This window comes from Gorilla gorilla, chromosome 8 (genome assembly GCF_029281585.2).
Source record: "Gorilla gorilla gorilla isolate KB3781 chromosome 8, NHGRI_mGorGor1-v2.1_pri, whole genome shotgun sequence".
NCBI lineage: Eukaryota > Metazoa > Chordata > Mammalia > Primates > Hominidae > Gorilla > Gorilla gorilla.
In genome coordinates this window covers 137,288,031-137,305,894 of record NC_073232.2, presented here as the reverse complement: position 1 = coordinate 137,305,894, position 17,864 = coordinate 137,288,031, and the positions used below count along the sequence as shown (strand labels likewise).

General features: G+C 52.2%; 1 protein-coding gene across 23 annotated transcripts in view; it reads left to right on the top strand.

The window, feature by feature from the left end:
* CTBP2 (C-terminal binding protein 2) overlaps window positions 1-17,864 on the top strand; it is a 174,690-nt gene that overhangs the window by 128,526 nt on the left and 28,300 nt on the right. Inside the window, exon 1 of one of the 23 annotated variants that reach the window (XM_031015056.3) lies at window positions 806-8,399. The exons of the other annotated variants lie outside the window; for them this stretch is intronic. Coding sequence (XP_030870916.1) covers window positions 6,701-8,399 — 1,699 coding nt within the window. The 5' untranslated portion in view covers window positions 806-6,700. Of the gene's footprint in view, window positions 1-805; window positions 8,400-17,864 lie in introns of those variants that run through there. 23 annotated transcript variants of the gene reach the window in all.

The following is a 17,864-nucleotide window of genomic DNA, read 5'->3' as shown; positions in this document are numbered from 1 at the left end:
AATAGTCAACTAGACATGCCTTAAAACCCCAAAGCACAAATGAACATACCCAAACAGTCTTATGCAAAGGTAAAGGTTCAGGAAACAGCCAAGGCAAAGCTTCACAGACAAAAGTGCGGTTCTTTGCAAGGGGTAAAGTTTCATGTTTTGCCTTATCTGTCCCCAGCTTTAAGAGAAACTCAGAGTGGGGACCCCTCCCCAGGGAACCCCTCACCCCACCTGTTCCTCCACCGACTCTGGGGATGGGGTTCATAGACTGCCCTCCCGTTCTGCAGCTGTGAATCAGGTTCAGTGTTTTATTTCTCTGTTGTTACTCATTTCTCAAGCACAAACATAAGCTTCTCTTTGCACCGGTCAGTTTGGTGATGGGCGGATGTCTTCATACCACTTTTTTCTAATAGCAACATGTTAAGGCCGCTTTGCTTTTATTTGGGGGGCCAGGGATGTGTAGTGCAACTGGAGTCTGTGGCTGGGGTTTGGGGGTTCATCACCGTCTTCTAGCTTGGTTCTGTAGCTGCGGTTTTCAGCTCCTGCCCCTACCACAGTGAATCGCGCTGTTTCCCACCCCCTGGTTGGTGGTGCCCTGTCTCCATCGATGATTGAGTTGAAACCTCTCACAGTGTGGGCCGGAGCCCCTGGGCCCAGCTGCCTGGGGCTTTACTCTCAGTGCCTGTCCTCTTGGTCCCGGCACCTTTGGGAAAAGAGCATCTCTAGTTTCAGGCCGAGTTAGTGCCTTGAGGGGAGCAGTGCTTGGGGTGGGCAGGGGGAAGGAGTGCCGTGGGGGGAACAGTGCATCCGTAGTCTCCGTGTTTGGAGGAGGCCACAGGGTAGCCAGACAGCAGCAGACAGCAGCCCGCACAAATGCGGAGAACCTTCTGCGCTCTTCACACAGCTCAACCTAATTGACAGGTATTTGGGGTGACTGTGAACCAGAACCCCAAGATACATTTTGCCGCCGGCTTCTTGCCCTCTCTCCTTTTCCAGAACGTACAGTGTTAAGCTGTGAAATGAGACTCCTCCCTGATTGCTTTCTACCACTTGGCTCTCTTGCTACTAAAGCTCAGGCACCTTGGCGTGCGCGCTCGAGGGCGTTCCTCTGTCTCTGTCTCATCTCCATCTACAGAGTGACCTCACGTGCCTTTCTCAGCCCTTCCACATCCAGCAGGAGCCTGGCTGAGCACCCCAGCTGGGCTGTGAAGATGCCAAGAGGGGAGAGCATTCTGGGTGTCCAGCGCTGGGGCACAGTGGGATCCCACACTCCCTGTCCCTCCAGCCTGTTTCTCGTCACCTGAGGGTTTTGTTTTCCGTGTTCCAGTTGAAGAGATGTCTGTGCCAGGAGGGTCCCTCCCTTCCCATTTGCAACCTGGGATGGGTGACGCAGATTTTTCCGAGACTTGGGAGTGAGGCTGAGAGTCAGTTCTTTCGTATCCTAAGAAAGGCTGACCGTCCCATCAAGGCCCGTGTGCTGAAACTGTCCATGTGCAGGCTCAGGTGGAGCAGGTCTCTGTCAGGCAGCCATTTGTATTTGGGCGGTGGGTACTTTGCCTAGCTTAGTGCCCACCATGCCCAGGCTTGCAAATGGGGCTGTTTGGGCTTTGATGTGGGCTCAGGCTCAGAGGGCTGAAGTGGTTGTGGGGAGGGGCTTCTGGGGACTGTGTCCATGTCTCTGTCGTTTTTCCCCATCACACCGTACACTCCCTTGAGGCCAGCCGTCCATCACCATTGAGTCATAGTCAACAGTTTGATTTACAGCCCGGGTGTCAGACAGAATGAAAAGCACGTGATGAATGGAGGGAGCACGTGCTGTGGAGGGAGGGGTGCACTCCGCTCCGCAGGTCAGGGGCTAAGCGGCCATGCCGTGGCCTGTCTCTACAGGCACATGCATGCCCTGGACTATTTTTGGGGTGCTTTTCTCATCTTGAGGAGTGGCAGATTTTTTGGACTAAGGACAAAGTGACAGAATTGGACTGAGAAAGGTTCATTGGGGGAGGGCTGGCTGAGCCAGCCCTGATTGGGAGCATTGCTAACAAAACCAGAGGAAGGATGACGTCCTGGGACCTTCTGATCCCAGGACAGCCGAGGAGACCTCAAACAGTGGAGTGTGATGGGGCGGGCCACCATGGAGATGAGGTGGAGACTTTGGGAATCTGCAGGAAAAGCTGCTGAAGAGCAGAAGGGGTGGTGTTCATTGAGCACCTACTGTGCAGAGCGTCTTGTGTCGGTGCTGTCCAGAGCTGAGCACAGCCTCTTGAGGTTGAGTGTGTTCCATTGCTGGAAATGGGAATCCTGACATGGTCCAAGGTGAGGCCTGTCCTGCATCCCAGCTGGGGTCCCGTTGCACACTTTGGCTCCACCAACACTTTCAAAATGGGCAGTGCAAGAGAATGGGCTTGCTTTTTTTTGTTGTTTTGAAACCCCATAATGAGTGGTCTAATTTTCATAATGCAGTTCCCAGGAAGCTTTACAATATAGTTAAGAAATGGAGGCAGAAGCAATGTGCAGGCCTTTGTTTTCACTTACCATGGCTAAATACTGAGAGACATGAGGGCTGGGGCTTCTTAGGATGCAGCTAATCTGAAAAAGGCTGGGTTGGTTCAGACACTCGACGTCACTCTCCTGACTTCCTTTGGCGCGTTGCGTGGGTGCCTGAGCCTCCGCGCTCCAGGCCCGGAAATTGGTGAGAGCACTCAGTGTGCAAGCAAGGGTGCACGGTGCACTCGGCCCCTTTGATACCTGAAACGATGTCTGGGCAGTTTTGCTAATTGTTGCTGTGTGCTTGTGTGATTTAGACGAAGGCTGCTTTAAAACCCAGCCAGACTTTGTGTTTGCTATGTAACCAGTGCATTCGGTGTGGCCTCCCACCCTTTGCGTTAGATTAGCCAACTTGGTTACTTTGGGTTGAGGACGTTCGGGGGCAGGGGGTAGGGGGTTGATGAGAGGAAAGACTTTTTTTTTTTTGAAATGGAGTCTTGCTCTGTTGCCCAGGCTGGAATGCAATGGTTCTGTCTCGGCTCACTGCAACCTGCACCTCCCGGGTTCCCGCCATTCTCCTGCCTCAGCCTCCCGAGTAGCTGGGATTACAGGCACCCGCCACCACGCCCAGCTAATTTTTGTATTTTTAGTAGAGACGGGGTTTTGCCATGTTGGCCAGGATGGTCTCCATCTCCTAACATCAGGTGATCCGCCCCACTCAGTCTCCCAAAGTGCTGGGATTACAGGCATGAGCCACGGCACCCGGCCCAAGAAAACTTTTTTAATGGCACAAATTCCACAACACTTAACTTGACAGAAGCAGACAAAAATCCAACACAGGCTGTCCACATTTAAAAGCAGGAAATGAGTATGCCATAGGCCGATTTTTCTGCCCTGTGTCTGCCAGAAAACCGTGTTACCTGCTAACTTCTGCAGCCTCCCTAGGGAAGCGCTCGCTGTGGGAGACGTAGAGGGCACTGTGATGGCTCGTCCTGGGATGCAGCAGGCGCCGAAGAGCCTCCTGAGATGTTATTTCCCCCATCACCTTCAGAGCTGCCCTGGCCCTTAGTGTTGGTGGAGGCAGGATCAGGGAATGGAAGCCCAGGCAGGTGCAGGACCCCCCTGGGGAAGCTGTTCCTTAAGTTCCTTCAGTTGGGAACTTAAGTTGCCTCCTGAGAATGAGCTATTCCCTGAGAAGGCCTTGAGACAGACCTGGCAGCCCACCAAGTGGGCAGGTGACAACAGAGTTAAGAGGGACACACCATTGAGCCAAATGGCCCTCATGTTACTGCAACCTTCAGACTCACTGATCCCACCTGTTCTTCTTTTTCTATAAAAGTGAGAATTAGACCCCAGAGTCATGTTTTCCCATTCATTTCAAGCAGTTTCCTGCATGATTATTCCAATGGGAACATGAAATGCTTGTTGGCAGTTTGTCCAAAGACTGCTCCGTCAGAGGGTACCCACTGATCATCCCCATCCTGGCCTCTCTTCCCAGCTCTTCTGGAACTGTCTGGATCCACCTCTGGAATTGTCTGGATCTCTGTAGGTCTCTGTTGTTAATTGACACCTTGTGTCGCACAGGGACTTCAGAATTGGCTTTGGGTGGACATTGCCTCTCTCCCCGACACAGCTATGTTATACAATCATCTTATTTTTACTTGACATAATTTCTATAGTGAGGGTTTTGGCAGAATTAAAAAATTAAGCCCGTGAGATGTATTACTCTAATGGGTCCCATCTCACTTTTAGTCAACATGAGAATTTTTAAGAAAAGCAGTCCTTTCTAAAAGACTGGAGTGTGGTGTGTGTGTGTGTGTGTGTGTGTGTGTGTGTGTGTGTGTGGTGTTTGTGTAACCAGAGTGTTTGGAAAAGTGAGTCCAGTTACAGGTGTTTTTACCTAGCTCAGAAAAACATCTGTCATAATATTTGTCGAATCTCAGAGCCAAGGCTGTGCGAGTTTGGGTGGTTTCCAAGCAGAACAGGTCGAAAGTTGATAGAAATGGAAGCTGGGCCTCCTGGTTCAATGGGAGGCTGATGCCGCCCCAAAGCTCATCTGCCCACATCTGCCCTGCTCCTGCAATCACCCCTTGGACACCAGCTCAATAACCTCTCTGAAGAATCATTACTGGTTTCTTAGGAGCTATCGGGTAAACATTCTTCTGTAGAGCCCTGTTTACATTTGAGAACTTGCTGAGCTGAAAACCAGATAGCAAAGAAGCTGGTGAGTCAACAGAGCTACCTTACCCTGCTACAAAAAAGACTTGGCATGGGGGATTTTCCCGGAATGCTCCAAGTTTATCCACCCATCTTTGAGGGGTATGCCTGCACCATGAGTTGGGGTAGCATAGTACTAACACCACATAAGGTCATGTTGTTCATTACAACAAGGAGAGGAAAGAAATTGGCAAGGTGGCTTAATCCTGAGGCGCTGGCCAGGCGCGGTGGCTCATGCCTGTAATCCCAGCACCTTGGGAGGCTGAGGTGGGTGGGTCACCTGAGGTCAGGAGTTTGAGACCAGCCTGGCCAACATGGTGAAGTAGATAGAGACATGGTAGTCTCTACTAAAAATATAAAAATTAGCTGGGTGTGGTGGTGTACACCTGTAATCCCAGCTACTTGTGAGGCTGAGGCAGGAGAATTGCTTGAACCCAGGAGGCAGAGACTGCAGTGAGCCGAGATCGCGCCATTGCACTCCAGCCTGAGAAACGAGCAAAACTCGGTCTCAAAAAAAAAAAAACTGTGTCTCAAAAAAAAAAAAAATTTAAAGACTGGTATTTCTCTTTAGAAGATTCTAGTAGAGTGCTAGATTGAGAGAGATGTGGGTGAGGAACAGCACTCGGGTGTAATGCTTGCAGGTATGCATGTTGTCTCATTTTAAAGTGCTTTGAATGTGTACAGCCTTTGTAGCTTCCTAATCACCGGCTTTTATTTTTGCTGTGAATTCTTTGTCATGGGAATCCTGCAGTTGCAGGGCAGGAACCTACCGTGTTAGTCTGGGATGTTGCTTCTCTGGTACTGTTCCATATGTTTAAGGAAATGTCTTAATACTTCGGGGCACTCCTTTATCTAAATAACTGCTGTTCTTTGCATTATTGCGCCTGAAGTCCTTTGTGGACTCTGAAAGCTTAATCCATGTGAATATGGAAAAGCATCTGCAGGATCTAAGCCTGCTGGAATTAGGCTTTTCATCCTGACATACCTAAAGGAAGATGAGATATTCAGATGCAGCCGCTTCCCAGTTTTGCTTTGCAGTGTAAGGTTTAGTCACCCATCCTCCTGTTCCTGTGACCTCTGTTGCAGTCACTTTAAATCCCAGATTACACACGCCCTTCCCTGGCACTCCCCGGCCCCCCGGCAGCATGAGCCCATCTGTGTTTCACAGTAATAAGGTAAAGAATGCATTTGGGCTTGAGCTCGGAAACCCGTTTGATTCACAACCAAAGAGTCGTCTCAAAGCCAGATCTCAGTATTATCAAAGCATCAGGTTTCAGAGCTGGCCCTTTTTTGGGCTAGGCATCCATGGCCTAGGATCACGTGTGGACCTTTTTCTGTTTATCCACGTTTAATTTGTGTTTAGCTGTGCCATGGATTAACGTTTCATCACGGTGGATTAAGAGTGGACTGACATTGAAGCAGCCTTATTTTCCTTCTGTTACCTCTCAGGAATCAGTGGCGGGGGTGGGAACAGCCCCTTCCAGAGGGGGAGGCAGGGTTCATCCTAAAAGTACCCTGGTGCTTGGAAGAGGGAGTATAAACCTGAATGTCAGTGTGGAAGTAAATCCCAGTTGCAGCTTGAGAGGGCTGGATAGAGCAAGCCACCGGTTTCATCAGTCTAACGAGATGTCACATGGAACAAAGCTTTAGGGGTTTTATTTAGCTCCTAATCCGCATGCTGAGAGAGCCCTGATCCATGTGAGCACACCAGCCAGGAAGGGGGACCTGGCAGGCTGGGGACAGCCTCCTCTCTGGGACTGAGCTGTAAGGAACAGACCTCTCTGGCTATCGTTGGGGAGTGAGGCAAAGTTACCGTGAGTCTTATGTTTTGTCTGCTAAGGTTTCGGAGGATTAATAATTTAGGCCCGCTTTGAAACAGAAAACCCCCAGTTGGTTGTCCCTGCCGTCTCAGAAGGGTTAGCACACAGCCAGGTCTGTTTTTGATGTATGTAATTGAAGATTTATAAAGAAAAGCTTCTCCTCTGCCTCATCCGCAGTCATTTTTTTTCCAATGCCAGTTCCCAGCAGGCATATAAATATTGGTCGTTCTCAGAGCTGGGATGCTGCCGGGTGGTACGAGGGCCCCTGGGAGAACGCCGAGTCCCTGCGGCTTCTGGGGAGGAGAAGCTCCCTGACGTATGGCACAGCAGAGGGGACTTGGTTTGAGCCAAACCACCCACCACAGGACGCTGCCCTGCCCGTGGCCGCCGAGCCCTACCTGTACCGGGAGGCCGTTTATAACTCAGTGGCTGCAAGAAAGGGGTCTACTCCTGACTTCACCTTCTATGACAGCAGACAGGCAGTGATGTCTGGTCGCAGCCCCCTGCTGCCACGGGATTACTACAGTGACCCGTCTGGAGCTGCTAGGGTACCCAAAGAGCCTCCCCTCTATCGGGACCCAGGAGTCAGCCGGCCGGTCCCCAGCTACGGAGTGCTTGGCAGCAGAACGTCATGGGATCCAATGCAAGGCCGGTCACCTGCCCTGCAGGACGCCGGTCACCTGTACCGGGATCCTGGAGGTAAAATGATCCCTCAGGGGCGGCAGACACAGAGCAGGGCTGCATCCCCCGGGCGGTATGGACGGGAGCAGCCCGACACCAGGTATGGGGCGGAGGTGCCTGCCTACCCCCTCAGCCAGGTCTTCAGCGACATCAGCGAAAGACCCATTGACCCTGCCCCTGCCAGACAGGTGGCCCCGACGTGCCTGGTTGTGGACCCCAGTTCAGCTGCTGCCCCCGAAGGCAGCACAGGGGTGGCCCCAGGGGCCGTGAATCGTGGCTACGGGCCTGCCCAGGAAAGCATCCCATCCAAGATGGCTTACGAGACTTACGAAGCTGACCTGTCCACCTTCCAGGGTCCTGGTGGCAAGAGGACCGTGCCCCCTGAGTTCCTGGCCTTTCTGCGGGCGGAGGGGCTGGCAGAGGCCACGCTGGGAGCCCTACTGCAGCAGGGCTTTGACTCCCCGGCCGTCCTGGCTACCCTGGAGGACGCGGATATCAAGTCTGTCGCACCCAACCTGGGCCAGGCCCGTGTTCTGAGCCGCCTGGCCAATAGCTGCAGGACCGAAATGCAGCTGCGGAGGCAGGACCGGGGGGGCCCGCTGCCCCGGGCGCGGTCCAGCAGCTTCAGCCACCGAAGCGAACTGCTCCATGGTGACTTGGCTTCTCTGGGCGCTGCGGCCCTGCAGCCCCAGCCTGCGGCTCCTCTGCAGACAGCATCCCCCCGAGCTGGAGACCCGGCTCGCCGTCCCTCCAGCGCACCATCTCAGCACCTCGTGGAGACGGCGGCCACCTATTCTGCCCCTGGCGTGGGCACCCATGCCCCACACTTCCCCTCCAACTCCGGGTACAGCTCTCCCACCCCTTGCGCCCTGACAGCGCGTCTGAGCCCCACGTACCCCCTGCAGGCAGGGGTGGCCTTGACTAACCCGGGCCCCTCAAACCCCCTTCACCCAGGCCCCAGAACAGCCTACTCCACAGCATACACGGTGCCCATGGAGCTGCTAAAGAGGGAGCGCAACGTGGCCGCCTCTCCGCTGCCCAGCCCTCACGGCAGCCCCCAGGTCTTGCGGAAGCCAGGTGCACCCCTGGGGCCATCCACCCTGCCGCCGGCCAGCCAGAGCCTCCACACGCCTCACTCACCGTACCAGAAGGTGGCCCGGCGCACAGGGGCGCCCATCATCGTGTCCACCATGCTTGCACCGGAACCAAGTAATACATCCTCCCCGCCTGCCCTGCCTGGGGACCTGGGGGGAGCAGGAGGGTGCGGGGTTGTGGAAGTTAGAACATAGGATGGCAAGTCCTCACTCGCCAGGCCACACACACACACCAGCAAACAAGAAGGACGCAGCACTGTGGCCAGTTGACACGGCTTCTCTTAAGTTAATCAGATTTGTGTGTCAGGCCAGATCTGCTGGGGCAGCAGTGCCCTCCTGTTCTTTAGTTGAGATCGGGTTGATGTGTAGATTTCCCATTACAGTGGTAAAACTCAACTGTGTTTCTTGGAGAAAGTCACAAGTCACTCAGAACAGACTGCAGCCTTGAGCTCACGAGGGGTGGCCCTTTCTGTAGTTCACACTAGGGAGCTTTGGAGAAGGCAGGAATGTTTCATCAAATGCTGGCTGTAAAGTGTGCATCCTCCATTTAGAAGGGCGTGATCGTGTGGAAACGTACCTCTCACGGGTCCGCACGCCATATCAGAGGCAGTGATTACCCACCGTGGAGATGAAAATGTGTGTGTTTGCATACTTGTGGGTTAAACAAAGCAAGATGTTGAAATCCCTCAGAACTCAGTTTCAAAAACAGATTTAGTCTCTCATATCAGAAAATACAGTTGGGAATTCCGTGTGCTTGAAGGGAAGAATATATTTCCAAGTCCAGGAAAGGGAGAGTGACGGTAGGTGGTTTTCTTCACAACATGTGCCAGGTGTAATTTATGGCGTGTGTTTCCTTGGACATTGTGGATGAAGTCCTAGGTGGGCGTCCTCAGAACACCAGTTAAAATTTTTATTTTAACTCTAGAGTCTTGACCACAAATTTAAAATGTAAATCAGTTTTCTTCCTTTCAAACATACTTCTTTCCTCCCCGCCTGCCTCCCCTACATCATTCAGAAAACAGAATCCTTTTCAAATGATTTTTTTTTTTTCCTGAATAGCTTGTGAAAATCAGGATGAAACAATAAGATCTACCTTTTTGAAAATAGCCCTGAAGCAGCTGTAGGCGGGGACCGAGGCGCTGGACCTCACAACCCTGCAGAGACCACCTTAAGTTTCTCTGCCATCGCTGTGTGGCCCATGTCTGCTATTAATATTACCTCCTAGAGATCACCTCCAGGCATTTTGCATTTTGTTTCCAAGTGGAGACTGAGCAACTGGCCTGATTTTCTGCTTTGTCGTATAGATTCTGATTTTGTCTCATGGATTTTTTTGAAGTCTGATCACATCATTATTTGACTTTCTCAAATACATGTGCGGCAGGAGGGACGTCAGATAATTTTTCCGAGGGCCTGTGCCTGCTCTCTTAGTCAAACATTCTTTCTTTGCAACCAACTAATTTGCATGGCGATGACATTTGTTGCTCCAGTAATTTCATCTGATAATGGTCGGGCTTGTAAAGCGGATCTGAAAACATATTCCTTAATTATGTGTTGCTAAGTGACAGGAGGGTTTGGTCATAATCACAGAAATATTATCTCCTCACCCAAGTCGTGGAAAGGTTTTGCCGAAGGAGAAACCTGTAAGATTGCCTTTTCTTTTCTTTTTCCTGTTTATTTTAGACTTGCCTTTTAACAAAAACATTCGCCATTATTTGGGTATGGAGTGAGGGGTATTATATAAGTTGTTTGCAGTGTGATTGCTAACACGATGTTTTACAGACCGGAGGATATTGATTTTTACTTAATTTGCGTGGCAGCGAGCCAGTGCCAGGGAAGTCTGCAGGCAGAAGCCAGCCAGCAAATCAAATGCCTCTGTTAAACGATCCACCCCATAGCTGCAGTTTCCCTCCTCATTCTTTATCGTATGCTGATTGTGGCATTATCCTCCACGCCCTGTCGGGAAGGGGGCAGGGGCTGGCGTCCCTGGTAGCGCTTCAGCTGTGTACATGGCTGTACATTTTGTACAGTAGGTTCCACAGAATCCGCAGTCACATTTGGATCTGTCGGAGCCAGCAGGGAAAGTAGACGGTGTGTGTGTGGAGGATGATGTTTACATTTCAGGAAAACACAGGCTGGGCAGTCCCGCCGGCCTCTGGTCCAGGACGCGGCCATCTGGAAATCCAGTGTTGCTTGTTTGGGACGCCACCAGCCTGAACGCATCTTCGTTCTGGTGCCGCCTAACTCAAGTGCTTCCATCCCATCGGAGGGACAAGGAACGCCCTTCTGGAAGTTGACTCTCTTCTCCGCTTCGGGATGGGCGGTGTTGCATTGTTTATAGTGGGGTGGTTTGGGGTTTGGGGATTGTTTTCAATATCTATTTTATTTTCGTATGCTTTGGCTATTTTTAATGTATGTTTGCTTTTTCTCAGTCCACGAACTACCTGCCTTATCTTGGTGGGTTTTGTGCATACACACAATAGGCTCCTATTTCTAGTCCAGTTCGCTGGTCAAGCAGTCCAGAGTGACAACGTGAGGAAGGCGTATGCTGCGGGGACCCCAGTGCGGCCCACCAGCCCCGATGACACAGACAAATGGGGGCTCCAGGCCCGCGTGAGTGGCAGCACCTGGCAGGTGGTGGGGTCGGCTGTCGCTCTCAGGCTGACCTGGCCGGCTATGGCACAAGTCGCGGAGCCCTCCGGTGGTGGCTGCGAGCCAGCAATCTCCCCGTGTCACGTGCTGTCACCCGAGCCCTGCCTGCACCAGATGCAGCAGGGATCATCAGAAACAACGAATGAATGGAGCTGCGGCCATTTTCATATCTTTGTCTTCACAAAATGCAGCCAAGCCTGCAGCCTGCACAGGGCTCAGCTCAGGACACACCCTGGGGGCAAAGTTTCAGATGTGAGAAACGCAGTCCCAGCCCAAAGAGCCACAAAAAGATCTTTCTGAGCTTTTTCCATTTTCTTCCAGCCGTTTTTCTTGATGCAGCTGGATTAATGGGGGCACAAGTGACCCCTGTCTAGTTGCTAGGGTCACTGCCTGAGGACTCTTCAGGATGGGGGGAGGAGCGCGTGGTCTGTGTGGAGGGGCTGTCGAGGAGGCTGATGGTTGTGACAGTTACCTGTCACCAGAGCTGGTCACTCTCATGGCTTCTTTTCGTGTGGCCTCGGTTTCCAGCAACTGGAGGTGTGAACGCTGGTCTCCTAGGTAGAAAGCACTTCCATCAATAATTTTAGCCCTATGAGAATCTGTATGGAGGGTCGCCGCCATCGGCCCGCACCCCTGCTACTGAGTCCTCAAGCAGCCTTGCCTCTTGTTGAGACTCCTCTGCACCTTGAGGTCTGTCCTGGGGCAGAGGACGCACTGCTCTTGAGGGTCTTGACCCTTAAACCTTCGGCAGGCTTCCCCCATCTCAGAGCACAAGGACATTTGGGGGTGAGGTCCAGGGGCTGTGACCCCAGGCTGGCCCTGCAGACCAGCAGAGGGATGAGTCCAGCCCTTCCTGTGTGCTGGCCATGCAGTCCAGCCAGAGAGAGTCGTAAGGGAGCAAGGAAACCTCTTCCGGGCTGCCCCCAGGACCCCTGAGTCCTGGACACAGACCACTGCCCTGGGCAGAGCCCAGCGTGAGCTTAGAGGCTTGTTCACTTCTTCCGTCCTTCCTCATTGACCTGTCCCCTGCTGTTCCTTCCTTCCTTCCTTCCTCATTTACCTGTCCCCTGCTGTTCTTCCTTCTTTCCATCCTTCCTCATTGACCTGTCCCCTGCTATGTGCCAGGCCTGTGGCCAGACGTTTGGGGCTCCCAGGTGGGCAAGACCCAAGGCTTGTGTTTAGGTGCTCTCTGGTCTGGGGGCCAGGAAAGGCAATTCATAAAAGGACAGTTAACTGTGACTATGTATAGCAGGCACCGAGATGGGGCCTATGGAGCACCTGGAGCTCCAGGGCTTCCTGGCCACTCCTGTGCTTGGAAGAGCATCCCTACAGCGCATGTGTGTGCACCAGCAGGGAAGCAGGAGGAGGGCAGAGCTCAGCACCGCAGCCAGACTGGGGCCAGGGGAGAGGACTCCGCTCAGGCCGGTGTGGGGCAGATGGAAGTGTGTGCGTGAGCTGTCATGTGCAAGGGCAGCTAAGGGCCTGACTGGTGTTTTGAGACTCCCTGTGGCATCTCTTTTCTTGCAGAGTAATCTATGCCTGCGTAGTAAAAACATTCCAGCATTGTGGAGCCACATAGCCAGGACTCTGCCCCTACCCCAGCCTGGTAGAGCAAGAACTTCGGCATGGCCTCCCTTCCAAATCCAAGAGCAGCTGAACGGTTCCCAGGTGCTGACAGCTCAGCCTTTTCTAGCAAAACAGTGAACACACCCGACATCAGTGAGCTCTGCAGGCCTTCCGTTTGGCTTTTGTACTTAATCAGTCATTGGGTTTCATGGCCCGGTGTTCCCTGCATTCAGTGTGCCCCTGGGCAAGTCACCTGCTACTGGCCTCTGTGTCTCTGAGGCCCTGGTTGTGGCTGATGCCTGACCTCCTGAGACTCCCAGCCCTTCTTGTGACCTCGCCAGATCACCCTCCACCTTCATTGCAGAACAGCAGTGATCATCCTTCCCGCCCATTGCTGCCCTGAAGTATGGTTGTGCCCCCCTTACCAGACTGAACTCAGTGAGTGCCTGAACCTGGCCTCACCCTTTGTTCATGGAGCTCATTCTGCTAGGCTAGACTGGGTTTCTTGGTCCCCTTTCAGGCTCCTGGACATGCCGTAGACCCCAGGAATATGATTTCAGCCCAGGAGCATAAAGTAGTTGAATGCATGGCCCGAAGGAGTGCCACCTGCTTTGTGTTTGGGCAAGTGTGTTGAGTTCTCTGTGCTTCTATTTCCGCGTCTGTCAAAGGGGGTAGGTCTTGAACCTGTTTCCTCTGCTTCTGGGAGAGCAGTGAGCAGAGAAGGAAGAGAGGGCTTGTGTGTTGAGGTTGGAGCTGCCTGGCCTCAGCGGGGAATGGTGCTTTTCTTGTCGTGGTTGACCCTTGGCCTCTTCTCACACTGGACTACTGAGGCCCTCGGGGTCTCAGGGGCCAAACTTGTCCACCAGCTCTGCCGCCTTCACAGCACTTCCTCTGACCCCTTGGGTGTGGATTTCATTCTGTCCATGGAGGACGTGGGGTGAGCCATGCCGGGACAACTAGACAGCGGCCAAGCTGCTGAAGAAGGCCCTGCTGTGGTCCTCAGTTTTGTGCAGAGACTGCTCTCCTAGGCCTCTGTCTTGTTAAAGTTTAGTGGGCCTTTTTTCAAAAGTGAGTATCTGGGAATTTCTGTAAGCCCACCTTGCATAGAGTGTGTCCCCCTCGACAGCGCAGACCCCCTCCACACTGGTGGGTGGGTGATCGGACCAGGAGTCTGGCCAGAGAGTAACGTGGATGCTTGGTGTCAGCTGGCTGGGGTCGTGAGTCTCAGGCCTTCTGCGTAACAGGCTGGGCTCCTCGCCGCATCTGGAGAGCTCCAAGAGGGGGGAAGAGGTCGACAAACGATTTCTGCTGAGCATGGTGTGGGACTCAGAGCAGGTGGTGAATGAGGTCGGCGCTTGCTGTTGGTTTGAAGGGATTGACCCGTGTTTTCATGGGAGGCCATGTCAGCCAAGACTGCTGCTGGGACTTTAGCCAGCTCTGCCCGCGTTCCAGTCACCAGACCCTCTTCTGTCTGTCTCCACAAGGCCCGTGTTGACTGACCTCCTCATGTCTACAGGGGCGTTCTGTCTTCCTGGTTTAGAAAGCAGTTCCACATGGAGTAGGGAGGTCTTGGCCAGCGGACCCTCTGCTTTCCAGGAAGCAGGTCATGGGGCCATAGCTTCGGTTTCTAGATAATAGTTTTGTGTGGCTGTGCTGTCCCCATCCCATCCCCCCAACCCCCACCCAGTGCTGTGAGAACCACATCACACCTGGAACTCTGTGCATGGCCAAGCTCAGGGCCTCCTAAACCCCTCCAGGGATTGTTGCTCCTCTGAAATCTTTAAAAGCTGTTGATCTTGGCCAAGGTACGGTTCATATTTTCCTGGAAGGTTTGCAGAGCCAAGGGCGTTAAGTACCTGAGCAGATTTCACAGACCAGGTGAGTGGCCCCATGTTCACCTGGCCATAAAAACAACCAATGGGTCCCTACGCTATTTTGCTTTAACTCTACTTTCGAATGTGGCCTTTTCTCTTGAGTGTCCAGTGTCCATCCTGGGGCTCCACAAGTCACATTTCAGCTCTGTCAACCTCAGTGCTTGAGTTGAGGGTCTTCCTGGGTCATGGGGCCCAGGCTTTTTGGTGTCAGGCACACAGTTTGGAAATAGTTCTCCCCCATTCTGTGGTTGTTTTTTCAATTTCTTGATAGTGTCCTTGAAGCATGAAAGTTTTAATTTGGAGTCTTACGTATTTGCTTATGCCGTTGGTGTGACATCTAAGAAACCATTGCTTAATTGAGGGTCATGAAGATATATTCTTATGTTTTCCTCCAGGAATGTTAGTTTTAGCTCTGACATTGAGGTCTTGATCTGCTTTGAGTAAAGTTCTGCATATGGTGTGAGGTAGGGGTCCCATTCAGCCAGTTGTCCCAGTGTTTGCTTTGTGCTTTGCAGAAGCTGGGCTGTGGAGAGCTGGGCTGGGTAGAGCAAAATTAGAGCTTCATGCCAGACTTCTTGCATTTGGAAACTAACATTCTAAGGAAGAAAGACGTGTTTTTTTTTTTTAAGTGAGAAAGCCAACATATATTAACAGGAAAGCTTTTCAGGTGTTTGGCACAAATTTATTTACCCCCAAGAACATACGAAGCCAGAATTCTAAAGCTTTTTCACAGATTCCTTGCTCATATGTGGGAGAGGTTTTTTTGGTAAGTTTATGAAAGAGAAATAATACTTGTAATCCATAACTAATTAGCCCACGTTAGCGATGTAGAAACGAGTGTGATTAAACATGCTGTTGTCAGGTGTGTGTTTCCCACTCTGAGGCTGGCTTCAACAAAGGGCTTTCTAGTTGTTTTTTACATAAAGGATAAAAAAATTAGCCTTCGTTCACTTTTCTTGCCCCCTCCAGTGGGAGGGAGGAACTGCTGAAGGAACAGGAAGGTACACTGTAGTTAAATTTAGCCCAACAGCAGCTTTCAGCATGTGAATAAAACAACTTTTGCCAAATTGTTAGGAGAGCAAAAAATCCAACCTAGAAACACCCGTCCCCACTGAGAGAGTGGGCGGCCCCCTGGGACATGTTCTCCTGAGAGCCATGGAGAATTCATCCCAGGAGGGTTTGCAAATGTCAATGGGACATGGGGCAGCCTGTGGCTGAGTTAGCACCCTGGGTGTGCTCCACCAGAAGGGGCAAGAGTAGGAACCCTGATTCCTGGTCCCCCAGTGCAGTTGTGTGGGGTGCCAGTGGCGTTGGCAGGGGGCGAGTCCTGCAATACCAGCTAGATATGAACACGGTGCCTCCGCAGGGCTGGTGGGGTGCACCTACCCCAGGTGGCCCATGGAATGTGCCTCTTGCCCCTTTGCCAGGGCCGAGGTAAGGGAAACCAGCCTTGAGAGAATCTAGGGCCCTGACTGAGTTCAGTAAATATTAGTACTTGTCACTATTGTGGAGTTTGTTTGTTTGTTTGTTTGTTTTTTGGTTTTTGGTTTTTTTTTTTGAGACAGAGTCTTGCTCTGTCACCCAGGCTGGAGTGCAGTGGAACAATCTCGGCTCACTGCAACCTCAGCTTCCCAAGAAGCTGAGACCACAGGTGCCCACTACCATACCTGGTTAATTTTTATATTAGTAGAGATGGGATTTCTCCATGTTGGCCAGGCTGGTCTAAAACTCCTGACCTCAGGTGATCCCCCCACCTCAGCCTCCCAAAGTGTTGGGATTACAGGCGTGAGCCACTGCACCTGGCCTATTATGGAGCATTTGACAAGGATGATCCCCCATCTGAAATCCCAGGAAGACTCTGGACATTTTTCCTCTGACAGACTCAGAGAGGTTCACCCCCTACCCTGAGTCCCACAGCAGGGGGTGGCCCATGCCACGATGATCCTCAGGCACGGTGCATTAGCACAGCAAGGGAAAGTCAACAACGGTATACACTTGGGGAGGAGACACCAGTCCGAGCTGGAAGCCAAGGTCTGTGTCAGCAAGAGGAAACAGGACAAAGTGGCTGGGCTCTGGAGCAAGAGTCATGACGGGCTCTGGAGCGGCAGTCATCATGATGGGCTCTGAGGCTCGCTTCCCCTGGGTAACATTGGGGTGATGGTGCCCACCCTACCTGCCCCCCAGGGCTCTGAGAACCGCATCACACCGGAGCTGTGTGCATGGCAAGCTCAGGGCCCCCAGCTGGCTCCACGAGCACCTGCTGGTGTTTGCCTGGCTCCAGCTGCTGCCCTCAAGACCACGCTGCATCCGAGCTGCCCCGACTGCGGGGCCAAACTCCTTGCCCTGGATCATGCTGCTGCCTGGGAGAGTTCAGGGAATTAATTCTCCCAGTGAAGAGCAAATGCCATTCTTTTGTGTGATTAAATGGAATGTAAAATGTTCTTTGGTCATAAGAGGATTTAAGCTGGCTGTTGGGAACAGCTGTAACACACACAAGGGTAAAGTTTTAATAAATGGAAAAGTAAATGTAGGAAAAGGTGAGGGAGGGTGGTAGGGCCGGAACACAGCATCCCGTGCAATCCTGTACACAAGGATAGGTGGGAATTCTGCTCTGAGCTTCCTAGCAACCAAAAAAAGAGGGAAACTGATCACATAGAAGAATCACACTGCATGTAAGATGGGACCGATGAACCCGTTGCTCAGAAGCAGAGGTGAGTTTCTCCTGCCTTTATCACCTCTCCAAAGAAGCGGCATCAGTGCTGGTTTGCAGTTTGCTTTCTGGCATTACCTCCCTGCTCCTCAGCCTGCACCTTCCTCCGCTACCCGTCAACAGCCTTCTGCGTGTCACCTTCTGATTTCACCAGGGCCTCATCCTGGTTGAAGTTGTTAAGCTCTTCTTGCACTTTGGCTGGATACAGTCAGCTGTTCTTTGGCGCTGACTTCCCCCGGGGTTCCTACCTCCTCTTCTGGCCCTGCCTCATTAAGGGATTGCATTAAGGGATTTTGCATGGTGGAAGGAAGCTCTGCCTGCGGAACTGAATGTTGGCACCAACTGCCCAGCGCAGGCCAGTCCATTCCCCTTCCATCCACAGTGCTTAGAGCTGACCTCTGACCTCTCAACCCAACATGTTTCCCCACTGGGGATTTGCCTATTAGATGCTTTTTATATGAAGGAATAAATATGCCTTTGTGATGGGTTCTAGTGTTTTCCTGTAAACTGGGCTCTGAGCCTGGGATGCTGTAGAAGTTATTAGATTTTGAGAAAAAGTTAGAGAAGAAAGAAGAATGGAGGCGGCATCCAGCCAGCTGTTGTGCTGAGAATGTTCACTTCCTGGCTGTGAGCTGGGCCTGGGCACAGCGCTCTTGGCCCCTGGCCTGCCGGACAGCAGTCCTTGCGGATCACTTTCCTCTTGGGTTTTAGGACCACTCGAAAAACGAGAGTGTGCTGCAAGCATGAGGCTTCTCCCTCTCCCATCTCAGCCTTGGCTGCC